Source organism: Bombina bombina, chromosome 6 (genome assembly GCF_027579735.1).
Source record: "Bombina bombina isolate aBomBom1 chromosome 6, aBomBom1.pri, whole genome shotgun sequence".
Classification (NCBI taxonomy): domain Eukaryota; kingdom Metazoa; phylum Chordata; class Amphibia; order Anura; family Bombinatoridae; genus Bombina; species Bombina bombina.
Genome location: NC_069504.1, coordinates 496,610,818 through 496,624,264, shown reverse-complemented (window position 1 = coordinate 496,624,264; position 13,447 = coordinate 496,610,818). Strand labels below are relative to the sequence as shown.

Here is a 13,447-nt window from a genome sequence, read left to right as displayed (position 1 = left end):
TCATTCTACAGAGCACCATGTATATTATTACTATTGCTTACTACTAAGCTTTAGGGGCCCGAAAAACATTTTTGCACCAGGACCCTGTTGAATAGGTTTGCTACTGTAGGGGATAATTTTTTTTTTTCAGAAAAAAAAACAAGAATATTTACATTTTAGGATACAATGAGAAGCATTATTGGCTTCTCTGATATACTTTGGAATTCTGAAGTTGCTGTGCATTATGTGTGGTTTCAGAAATGTGAGCTCTCAACTTGGGCAAGGCTAAAAATCAAACAATGGATTCAAAGTGGTTACAATTTTATTTTTGTCTCCTAACGTTTCTTCTTGTTATCCTGCAGAGATCCCCTTTCTTCACTAGTAAAAATAACGCCTGACTCGTCTCTCTTTCTGCTAAATATGATTTATTTTGCAAAGCAAACACTTAACTTGCTTCCTCACTGTACTGCCAGTTCTATAATAGTGGTAAACTAAGGTAGCAAAAATATCTGTGTCAATTATATATATGCCCATATTTGTCAATACTAGGCTATTAGTGATTAAAGAAGTTATTAAAAATGTATACAAAATAAAAATGTATGTGTCCTATGATATAAAATTTAGTTTGTGGGTTGGAGTACTGCTGTGTTTAAAGGGACATTATACAGGGAGTGCAGAATTATTAGGCAAGTTGTATTTTTGAGGATTAATTTTATTATTGAACAACAACCATGTTCTCAATGAACCCAAAAAACTCATTAATATCAAAGCTGAATAGTTTTGGAAGTAGTTTTTAGTTTGTTTTTAGTTATAGATATTTTAGGGGGATATCTGTGTGTGCAGGTGACTATTACTGTGCATAATTATTAGGCAACTTAACAAAAAAACAAATATATACCCATTTCAATTATTTATTTTTACCAGTGAAACCAATATAACATCTCAACATTCACAAATATACATTTCTGACATTCAAAAACAAAACAAAAACAAATCAGTGACCAATATAGCCACCTTTCTTTGCAAGGACACTCAAAAGCCTGCCATCCATGGATTCTGTCAGTGTTTTGATCTGTTCACCATCAACATTGCGTGCAGCAGCAACCACTGCCTCCCAGACACTGTTCAGAGAGGTGTACTGTTTTCCCTCCTTGTAAATCTCACATTTGATGATGTACCACAGGTTCTCAATGGGGTTCAGATCAGGTGAACAAGGAGGCCATGCATTAGATTTTCTTCTTTTATACCCTTTCTTGCCAGCCACGCTGTCGAGTACTTGGACGCGTGTGATGGAGCATTGTCCTGCATGAATATCATGTTTTTCTTGAAGGATGCAGACTTCTTCCTTTACCACTGCTTGAAGAAGGTGTCTTCCAGAAACTGGCAGTAGGACTGGGAGTTGAGCTTGACTCCATCCTCAACCCGAAAAGGCCCCACAAGGTCATCTTTGATGATACCAGCCCAAACCAGTACTCCACCTCCACCTTGCTGGCGTCTGAGTTGGACTGGAGCTCTCTGCCCTTTACCAATCCAGCCACGGGCCCATCCATCTGGCCCATCAAGACTCACTCTCATTTCATCAGTCCATAAAACCTTCGAAAAATCAGTCTTGAGATATTTCTTGGCCCAGTCTTGACGTTTCAGCTTGTGTGTCTTGTTCAGTGGTGGTCGTCTTTCAGCCTTTCTTACCTTGGCCATGTCTCTGAGTATTGCACACCTTGTGCTTTTGGGCACTCCAGTGATGTTGCAGCTCTGAAATATGGCCAAACTGGTGGCAAGTGGCATCTTGGCAGCTGCACGCTTGACTTTTCTCAGTTCATGGGCAGTTATTTTGCACCTTGGTTTTTCCACACGCTTCTTGCGACCCTGTTGACTATTTTGAATGAAACGCTTGATTGTTCGATGATCACGCTTCAGAAGCTTTGCAATTTTAAGAGTGCTGCATCCCTCTGCAAGATATCTCACTATTTTTGACTTTTCTGAGCCTGTCAAGTCCTTCTTTTGACCCATTTTGCCAAAGGAAAGGAAGTTGCCTAATAATTATGCACACCTGATATAGGGTGTTGATGTCATTAGACCACACCCCTTCTCATTACAGAGATGCACATCACCTAATATGCTTAATTGGTAGTAGGCTTTCGAGCCTATACAGCTTGGAGTAAGACAACATGCATAAAGAGGATGATGTGGTCAAAATACTCATTTGCCTAATTATTCTGCACTCCCTGTAGGAGCAAACTTGTATATGCTCTAATTCATTACAACATGTAATTGTATCACTAGCAACCTTGCATTCCTATGTGTTTAACATCTGCAAAGCAAAGGGGTTAAACACATAAATATAGTACCACTTGAGTTCCAAGCAGAAACTAATGCTGATCTAATCAGCTGTGTTAGTTACACAGCTGGGTTGTGTGATGAACGCTGCTGATTGGATCAGCGCCAGTTTCCCCTTGGAACCAGCAATGCTCTGTAGCTCAGGAGGTGTATTTTAACTTTATGTTTAACCCCTTTTTGTGGATTAAAATCATTGCATTGCAGCTTTACTAGTGATAAAATAACACATTGGGGCATGTTATTAAGAAGCTTTTAAAGAGGTACCCAACATATACAGTAACTATATGCGGATCAGAACACAGAATATATATATGCACATGCGGCATTATACATGCAAGTTACTATATATACAAGTGTTGATTCCCCCCCTAACATCAATGAAAAATCATCCAAATAGCTCTTATGATAAGAATATATCCTATTACTGTTTAAATAAATACAATAAATAGTAGTGATGCAGAAAAAGGTAAAAACATTTTACTGGAACATATTGAAAACTTAGCTAATGCCAAAGCTATTAACTACCAGAAAGGCTTAGAATCGTACAGGGCACAAGTGAAAGGTCAACCTAAGATGGCAAAATGACTTTTTCTTACATTTCATATCATATTCATATGTTGCATGTGTAGGGTCAGACTATGACAGTTTGCATTTTACACGTCTTAAATGTTTGTTTATACAAAATATGGCCCATATATTGTACAAATGATGTTTATTGCAACTGTTTCCAGCCTAGCTTGATCTCATGCATTTCCTCCTATCATTACTTCATTCATTACTTAGTCTGCTGTGGTCGTAAACCGCTTACGATTTGAAGGATTAAGAGATTAAAGGGTTTTATTGTTTTCCTGTTTTTATATTCTAGTACGAACTAAAATATTTCATAAAATGCAATCCTTTTGATTGTTTGAAAAACAATAGGTTTCAAGTGAAATTGACCTAAATTCATGATGGTCCCTAGTTTAAATTTTTTTTTATATTTTCCAATTTAAGGTAATTTTACAGTTAACCGTACAGGGATGTGCGTCTTCTGACGATTTGTAGAATCAAATGTGCCTTGTTGATGATGTCACAGAATGGCAAGTTTCAAGAATAGCAATTATTACAAGGACCCCATTCAGGGGCGGAACAATTAGCGGTTCAGCAGGAGCAGAGGCACCAGAGCCCAAGTGTTGGGGGCTCATAGCAGCTTTACATAGGCATGGGCAGAATATGTACAATCCTAGTGCAGGAGAGTCTCTTATTAGTGCAGGATGCTAGTGATGTATTCAAGTATTTGTCTCCCAAGTCAAGTCTCAAGTCAAGTCTCACCCAGGTTGCTTTATGAGGAATACATGTTGTATATGAAATCTGAACTCCTGTATAATAATTTCTAATCCTGAAATAACAAGTTACTCAAGTACTTACATGAGCTATTTTAGACAACAAACATGTCTAGCTTTGTGCAGTTTGTGAAGAGATGTGGCAACAAATAATAAATCACAGATAATGTAACTTGAATGCACCAGTTAACCAACCGGTTGACTCCGCTGAGTGAATGTTTCCCCAGAATTCTGTTTGCATTGCCCCATGATCTAACTAAAGTTTTTGCTTAGTCCTTAAAGAACCATTAAATACAGTAGAATTGCCCAATCAACACATTTATAATAAATAAACAATGCAATAAAACTTACTTTCAAACGAGCAGTGTATTTTTGTTTGGACAAATTTATAATTTTCAATTAATTTCCCTGTATCACGTGATAGCCATCTGCCAATCACATTCTCATATAGATATATAGGATGAACTCTTGCACATGCCCCGGAGGAACTTGTGCCTCAGAAAGTGTGCACATAGAAAGACTGTACAATTTGATAATGGAAGTAATATGGATTTTTTTAATTGCATGCTCTAACTGAATCATGAAAGTTTAATTTTGACTATAATGTCGCTTTAAGGTGTTGGCAACCTATGCATTATCACTATTTGTCTCTACAAAGTACCATATTTTAATTTTCAAATACCCAATCTTCATCTTCTACAGAGGAAAATTGCAAGAACTTTAATTGTATGCACATTATTCAAAATAAAACCAGGTTTAACCAGGAGAAGTGAATTTATTCTGAACTCAGTTTAATAGCTCAGGAATTACTCTGCATAGTGAACCTTATAATTAAAGGGACAGTCGAGCCAAAAATAAAATGTTATTAATGTTTAGGGTTTAGGATGTTTTGTAGCTTAAGAAAAAGTTAAAAACAAAAATAGCATAAACTAAATACAATTTTAAGTAATGGACATTAAACCATATTAATTATAAGAATATGCAAAATGATATTAAATTGTTAATTAAACGCAATATGAATTGATATGAATAGTTAAAGGGGAATTGTACTAAAATGTTGAGTTATCAGTATGAAAGAACTGTTAAAATGTTTTATTTTTCTTACGAAATTAATTAAAAATGTTTAATTTAAATTAAAACTAATACTGCAGTATTGGTTGGGTTCTTCTTACTAATGCTCTTTGGCTATATTAGGTACTTCCTACTAATGCCTCATTGGCTGAAAGCTATTGTCCACTAATGTTCATTGGCTGAAAACATTTGTCCACTAATGCTCATTGGCTGAAAGCTATTCTCCGCTAATGCTCATTGGCTGATAGACACTTTCTGCTAACAATAATGTTTGCATTAGTAGAAGGTACAAAAGAGACACTGAGCATTAGTAGTAAATGTACTTGTAAACGTAAATGTAAACGTAAATGTAAACAGCTTGAACATCACATTATCATGCAAAAATAAAATGTCAATCTTTATAAACAATGATATTTCATATGTACGGTAAAATAATTTTCACTACAGTGTGTCTATTATGGGGTATGAAACTGCAAAAAGAAAATGCTCTGATGTGTAACAGTCCATTAGTATGGCCCTGTTGCTTGCATATAACTTTGAGTGGTAAAGCCTGATGGATTGTAATTGGGGGCTTGGTGTTCATCATTTTCTGTTGTGTTGTGTAGGTTCATGATGCCCTAGAGACTGTGATGAATGGGATGCCAGATCTTCTCTCCATGCTGAAGGAGCTAAAGTAAGTGAGGCATAGACATGAGGTAATATTCACTAAGTTTCAGCAGACACAGTAAGCAGATTAACCAAGAGAAATGAATAGGGCTCCATTTATTAGGCTGCAGACCTTGTTCTTTATGAATCATGAACATTTCATTTTGACTTTACTTTCCCTATAATTTGGCCAGAACTTATCCGACGAGGATGAGCTTCTGGCTCACCATTGGTTGTATAAAATAGAGGGCAGTGCAGCACAAGGAAAATGTCTCCCTCGCACGGATAGACAAGGTCCCCAGTAGCTAGTTATTAAATGGGGCTCTTTGTTCATTTTCTCACAATGACATGCCAAGAATTAATTAAATATCCATGATGTTTAAGATGGTGCAACACAATGCCTTTATCCTACTGCAAACCTCCCAACAACAAGGGGATCCTCATTCCATCTTGCTCTTTGGAGAAAATAGAAAATAATTTTTTTGAAGAAAAAAATGGTACATAAAATATTCACATATGGATTTATATATAAAGCTAAACCTCTTATAAGAAAAAATGGGAGATAAAAAAATGCAATTTGAGTATAGCTGGTGATTCATAATTGTACTGGCACTTGTAGTATGCCCAGGCGAGAAATGTATCTTCATGGGACCTGTCGCCATTTTAAAGAGACACGAAAGCCAAGATGTTTTTTTTTTTCATAATTCAAATAGAGCATGCAATTTTAAACAACTTTACATTTTACTTTTTTTTTCATCTTTCTTTCATATAGGTGGTGAGAGTCCACAAGCTAGTTACTGATGGGATATACATTCCTACCAGGAGGGGGCAAAGTGTCACAAACCTCAAATGCCTATAAATCCCAACTCACTCATACCTCAGTTTTAAAAACTTTGCCTGTTTAGGAGGTGGTGAAGCATGATGTGCTTGATTTCTTCAGTGAAAGGCGCTTCTTAGCATATTGAAGCCCAGTTCCTCTCTAAGTGCAGTGTTTGTCTGAGGGATGTGAAGGGAGTATTGCCTGATGATACCATGTTTTTGCCTATGGGAAAGCTTTTCATAAGGCTCTCTGTAAATTGGTCGCAGGGATACTTCTGCTGCCTCCTTTTATAGACCAACAATATACTCTTGTACCATTACCTCTGCTGATATGTTTCATTACTGGTTTGGCTGTCTGCTATATGTGGATGGGTGGCGTACACAGTAAGTATTTACTTTTATTATATAAGACACTCTCTGCTATGGAATGGGCACTTTTTAACTAAAGTTGTTATATATTGTTTGTATTCATGCCTTGAGTCAGTAATTCAGTGCTCTTTTTTAGCGACTTTATTTGTCGCTAAATATTTGTCAAGGTTGGTGGAGTTTGTGAAACGTACAGGTTTTTTTTGAGCTAGTAATTTATTTATAAATTAGGATGCAATTTATTATGTTAGTCTCATGGAATGTTGATAATCACATTTTATGCAGCTATATTAGAAGTATCCATTAGGCTTTATTTCGGTACATTTTGTTTTTTTGTTCTTACCTGTTTTTTAAAATGAGATGTGTATTAGAAATTCACTACAGCTTTGCATGTCGCGCATGTTATGATGCTATTTATGTTAGAGCGTGACGTGTCATCATTTTGTGCCATTTTTTTGCGCCAAACATTTCCCGCCAAAAAAATTACATTTCCCACCAAAATGTTCCCGACAAAATTGTTGTTATAAGATCCACCCCCAGCTCATTCAGTGTTCTCAGAAAACACTTACGGCTAGATTTAGAGTTTTGTCGGTAACGACCCGCGTATCTAACGCTGGCTTTTTTCTGGCCGCACCTTTAAAATAACTCTGGTATTGAGAGTCCACAGAATGGCTGCGTTAGGCTCCAAAAAAGGAGCGTAGAGCATATTTAACGCAACTTCAACTCTCGATACCAGAGTTGCTTACGGACGCGGCCAGCCTCAAAAACGTGCTCGTGCACGATTCCCCCATAGGAAACAATGGGGCTGTTTGAGCTGAAAAAAAACCTAACACCTGCAAAAAAGCCGCGTTCAGCTCCTAACGCAGCCCCATTGTTTCCTATGGGGAAACACTTCCTACGTCTGCACCTAACACTCTAACATGTACCCCGAGTCTAAACACCCCTAACCTTACACTTATTAACCCCTATTCTGCCGCCCCCGCTATTGCTGACCCCTGTATATTATTTTTAACCCCTAATCTGCTGCTCAGTAAACCGCCGCTACTTACATTATCCCTATGTACCCCTAATCTGCTGCCCCTAACACTGCTGACCCCTATATTATATTTATTAACCCCTAATCTGCCCCCCACAACGTCGCCTCCACCTGCCTACACTTATTAACCACTAATCTGCCGAGCGGACCGCACCGCTATTATAATAAAGTTATTAACCCCTAATCCGCCTCACTAACCCTATAATAAATAGTATTAACCCCTAATCTGACCTCCCTAACATCGCCGACACCTAACTTCAAACATTAACCCCTAATCTGCCGACTGGAGCTCACCGCTATTCTAATAAATGTATTAACCCCTAAAGCTAAGTCTAACCCTAACACTAACACCCCCCTAAGTTAAATATAATTTTAATCTAACGAAATTAATTAACTCTTATTAAATAAATTATTCCTATTTAAAGCTAAATACTTACCTGTAAAATAAATCCTAATATAGCTACAATATAAATTATAATTATATTATAGCTATTTTAGGATTTATATTTATTTTACAGGTAACTTTGTATTTATTTTAACCAGGTACAATAGCTATTAAATAGTTAAGAACTATTTAATAGCTAAAATAGTTAAAATAATTACAAATTTACCTGTAAAATAAATCCTAACCTAAGTTATAATTAAACCTAACACTACACTATCAATAAATAAATTAAATAAAATACTTACAATTACCTACAATTAAACCTAACACTACACTATCAATAAATGAATTAAATACAATATCTACAAATAAATACCATTAAATAAACTAACTAAAGTACAAAAAATAAAAAAGAACTAAATTACAAAAAATAAAAAAATATCTACAAACATTAGAAAAATATTACAACAATTTTAAACTAATTACACCTACTCTAAGCCCCCTAATAAAATAACAAAGCCCCCCAACATAAAAAAATGCCCTACCCTATTCTAAATTACAAAAGTTCAAAGCTCTTTTACCTTACCAGCCCTGAACAGGGCCCTTTGCGGGGCATGCCCCAAGAAATTCAGCTCTTTTGTCTGTAAAAAAACACATACAATACCCCCCCCAACATTACAACCCACCACCCACATACCCCTAATCTTACCCAAACCCCCCTTAAATAAACCTAACACTAAGCCCCTGAAGATCTTCCTACCTTATCTTCACCTCACCAGGTATCACCGATCCGTCCTGGCTCCAAAATCTTCATCCAAGCCCAAGCGGGGGCTAGACATCCATCATCCGATGCCTGAAGAAGTCCAGAAGAGGGTCCAAAGTCTTCATCCTATCTGGGAAGAAGAGTAGATCCGGACCGGCAACCATCATCTTCCAAGCGGCATCTTCTATCTTCATCCGATGAGGACCGGCTCCATCTTGAAGACCTCCATCGCGGATCCATCCTTCTTCTCCGACGGCTAGACGACGAATGACGGTTCCTTTAAATGACGTCATCCAAGATGGCGTCCCTCGAATTCCGATTAGCTGATAGGATTCTATCAGCCAATCGGAATTAAAGTAGGAATATTCTGATTGGCTGATGGAATCAGCCAATCAGAATCAAGTTCAATCCGATTGGCTGATCCGATCAGCCAATCAGATTGAGCTCGCATTCTATTGGCTGATCGGAACAGCCAATAGAATGCGAGCTCAATCTGATTGGCTGATCGGATCAGCCAATCGGATTGAACTTGATTCTAATTGGCTGATTCCATCAGCCAATCAGAATATTCCTACCTTAATTCCGATTGGCTGATAGAATCCTATCAGCCAATCGGAATTCGAGGGACGCCATCTTGGATGACGTCATTTAAAGGAACCGTCATTCGTCGTCTAGTCGTCGGAGAAGAAGGATGGATCCGCGATGGAGGTCTTCAAGATGGAGCCGGTCCTCATCGGATGAAGATAGAAGATGCCGCTTGGAAGATGATGGTTGCCGGTCCGGATCTACTCTTCTTCCCGGATAGGATGAAGACTTTGGACCCTCTTCTGGACTTCTTCAGCCGTCGGATGATGGATGTCTAGCCCCAGCTTGGGCTTGGATGAAGATTTTGGAGCCAGGACGGATCGGTGATACCTGGTGAGGTGAAGATAAGGTAGGAAGATCTTCAGGGGCTTAGTGTTAGGTTTATTTAAGGGGGGTATGTGGGTGGTGGGTTGTAATGTTGGGGGGGTATTGTATGTGTTTTTTTACAGGCAAAAGAGCTGAATTTCTTGGGGCATGCCCCGCATAGGGCCCTGTTCAGGGCTGGTAAGGTAAAAGAGCTTTGAACTTTTGTAATTTAGAATAGGGTAGGGCATTTTTTTATTTTGGGGGGCTTTGTTATTTTATTAGGGGGCTTAGAGTAGGTGTAATTAGTTTAAAATTGTTGTAATATTTTTCTAATGTTTGTAGATATTTTTTTATTTTTTGTAACTTAGTTCTTTTTTATTTTTTGTACTTTAGTTAGTTTATTTAATTGTATTTATTTGTAGATATTGTATTTAATTCATTTATTGATAGTGTAGTGTTAGGTTTAATTGTAGGTAATTGTAGGTATTGTATTTAATTCATTTATTGATAGTGTAGTGTTAGGTTTAATTGTAACTTAGGTTAGGATTTATTTTACAGGTAATTTTGAAATTATTTTAACTATTTTAGCTATTAAATAGTTCTTAACTATTTAATAGCTATTGTACCTGGTTAAAATAAATACAAAGTTACCTGTAAAATAAATATAAATCCTAAAATAGCTATAATATAATTATGATTTATATTGTAGCTATATTAGGGTTTATTTTACAGGTATTTAGTTTTAAATAGGAATAATTTATTTAATAAGAGTTAATTCATTTCGTTAGATTTAAATTATATTTAAATTAGGGGGGTGTTAGTGTTAGGGTTAGACTTAGCTTTAGGGGTTAATACATTTATTAGAATAGCGGCGAGATTCGGTCGGCAGATTAGGGGTTAATAATTGAAGTTAGGTGTCGGCGATGTTAGGGAGGGCAGATTAGGGGTTAATAAATATAATATAGGGGTCGGCGGTGTTAGGGGCAGCAGATTAGGGGTACATAGCTATAATGTAGATGGCGGCTCTTTGCGGTCGGCAGATTAGGGGTTAATTATTGTAGGTAGGTGGCGGCGACGTTGTGGGGGGCAGGTTAGGGATTAATAAATATAATATAGGGGTCGGCGATGTTAGGGCAGCAGATTAGGGGTACATAGCTATAATGTAGCTGGCGGCGGCGTGCGGACGGCAGATTAGGGGTTAATAAGTGTAGGTAGCTGGCGGCGACGTTGTGGGGGGCAGATTAGGGGTTAATAAATATAATATAGGGGTCAGCGGTGTGAGGGGCAGCAGATTAGGGGTACATAAGGATAACGTAGGTGGCGGTCGGCAGATTAGGGGTTAAAAAAAATTAATCGAGTGTCGGCGATGTGGGGGGGCCTCGGTTTAGGGGTACATAGGTAGTTTATGGGTGTTAGTGTACAGTAGTTAAGAGCTTTATGAACCAGCGTTAGCCCAGAAAGCTCTTAACTACTGACTTTTTTCTGCGGCTGGAGTTTTGTCGTTAGATTTCTAACGCTCACTTCAGCCACGACTCTAAATAACGGAGTTAGAAAGATCCCATTGAAAAGATAGGATACGCAATTGACGTAAGGGGATCTGCGGTATGGAAAAGTCGCGGCTGAAAAGTGAGCGTTAGACCCTTTTTTGAATGACTCCAAATACCGGCGGTAGCCTAAAACCAGCGTTAGGAGCCTCTAACGCTGGTTTTCACGGCTACCGCCAAACTCCAAATCTAGGCTTTAGAGAGCTTTCATGCAGCATTTTATTAATCAGTTTTCTTTCTTTTTTTTTTTTTAATAAATTTTCGCTCTGTTTCCCATTCTCTCAAGCCTGTTATACAGTATATCTCATATACAGTATAGGAGCATGGATATAAATTTGCAGAATTAATTTTTTTAAATTTTTTTTTTGCAATTATGTCTCAAACTTAAACTGCCTCTGATGTTACCATAGGATTTGAGCTGCCTGAACACATATCTACCAAAGCTAAGTGTGTTTGTTGTAATAAAGCTGATCTAAATTCTTCATCTCAATTATGTAGCTCTTGTTTTCACAAATTGTTAAATGCCGATAATATATCTATGAGTACAAATACACCCACTGTTATTCTATCTCAATTTAATGTACATAGCATTACTGCAGAAATGAAAGATTTAATGCTGCAGCTATAAAGAAGGCAAGGACTGCTATTCCACCATCAAATAAACATAAAAGGGTTCTGCAACATTTTGCTAAACCTGGTAAATTAAGTTCTGACCTTAAGCATACTGATGTATCCTCTACTGATGGGTTTTCCTCTGATTCAGAGGATGCCACGTCAGAGACAGAAATAGACAAATCTTCTTTTTAATTTAAGATAGAATATATTTGTTCTCTCCTAAAGAAAGTTTTGTTTACTTTGGGTATTGAGGAGTCTAAACCTCCTGATGATAAAGCTAATAATAGTCTAAATTATGTATTTAAGACTACTGTTATTACTCCTGAAGTATTTCCTCTTCCTGACACTATCGCTAATTTGATTGCTAAAGAATGGTCTAAGCCTGGTACCTCTTTTAACCCTTCTTATAGGTTTAAGAAATTGTATCCTTTGCCTGTAGCCAATTTAGAACTTTGGGAAACAGTTCCTAAAGCTGATGGGGCAATTTCCACTCTTGCCAAACGTACTACTATTCCTATGGAAGACAGTACTTCTTTTAAGAATCCTTTAGATAGGAAGCTGCTTGAAACTTATCAAAGAAGTGCATATTTACATACTGGCTATATTCTTAGACATGTTATATCTATAGTTGATGTTGCTGCTGCTTCTACTTTTTGGTTGGACAGTTTAGCAGTTGTCTTCAGATTCTGAATTATCTAACATTATTGTTTTACTTCAACATACAAATTATTTTATTTGTGATGCTATATTTGATGTTATGAAGATCAATGTAAAATCCATGTCTTTAGCCATTCTTACTAGAAGAACTTTATGGCCTAAATCTTGGAATGCTGACATGGTGTCTAAAACTAGACTATTATCTCTCTCTTTTCAAGGTAAAAATCTTTTTGGTTCAGAATTGGATTCTATTATCTCATACTGTTACTGGGAGTAAGGGAGTTTTTTTGCCCCAAGACAAGAAATCTAAGGGTAAATTTAAAGCTCCCAATAAATTTAAAGTTCCCAATCATTATCGTTCCTTTCGTCAGAATAGAGAACAGAAAACCACTCCATCCCCTAAGGCCTCTGGCTCTAATTGGAGACCATCTCCGATTTGGAATAAATCAAAGCCTTATTATAAGAAACCAAATCCTGCCCCTAAACCTACATGAAGGTGCGACCCACAAGCCAGTTCTTCTGGTAGGAGGCAGAAGTAAAAGCTCAAGTTTTTCTGAAATCTAAAATCAGATCTAGAACTTTCAGGGCTAATTATCCCAGTTCTACAGCAGGAACAAGGATTGGGGTTTTTATTCAAATCTATGCCTTTTGTTCATCAAGGTCACGTCATGTCCACAATAGACTTACAGGGCACTTACCTTCACAATCAGATTCATCCAGATCACTATCGATTTCTAAAATTCTCTTTTCTAAACAAGCATTACCAATTTCTTGCTCTTCCATTTGGCCTTGCAACAGCACCAAGAATATTCTCAATAGTTCTTGGTGCTCCTCTATCTGTAATCAGAGAGCAGGGTATTGCGGTGTTTCCTTATTTGGACGATATCTTGGTACTAGCTTGTTAGGTTAGTTTAATAATTTATGAATATCAATAAATAAATAAATTAATATGCAACCGAATTACAACATTAATATTTTTTAGTTCTTGGTTTTATGGTCGAATATGTGGAAGAAAAA

The 13,447-nt window shown here is 37.1% G+C and overlaps 1 protein-coding gene across 1 annotated transcript in view; it reads left to right on the top strand.

Annotated features, from left to right (window-relative positions):
- LOC128663164 (protein ERGIC-53-like) overlaps positions 1-13,447 on the top strand; it is a 289,668-nt gene that overhangs the window by 63,296 nt on the left and 212,925 nt on the right. The window contains exon 5 of the mRNA XM_053717359.1: positions 5,315-5,382. Coding sequence (XP_053573334.1) covers positions 5,315-5,382 — 68 coding nt within the window. The remainder of the gene's footprint in view (positions 1-5,314; positions 5,383-13,447) is intronic.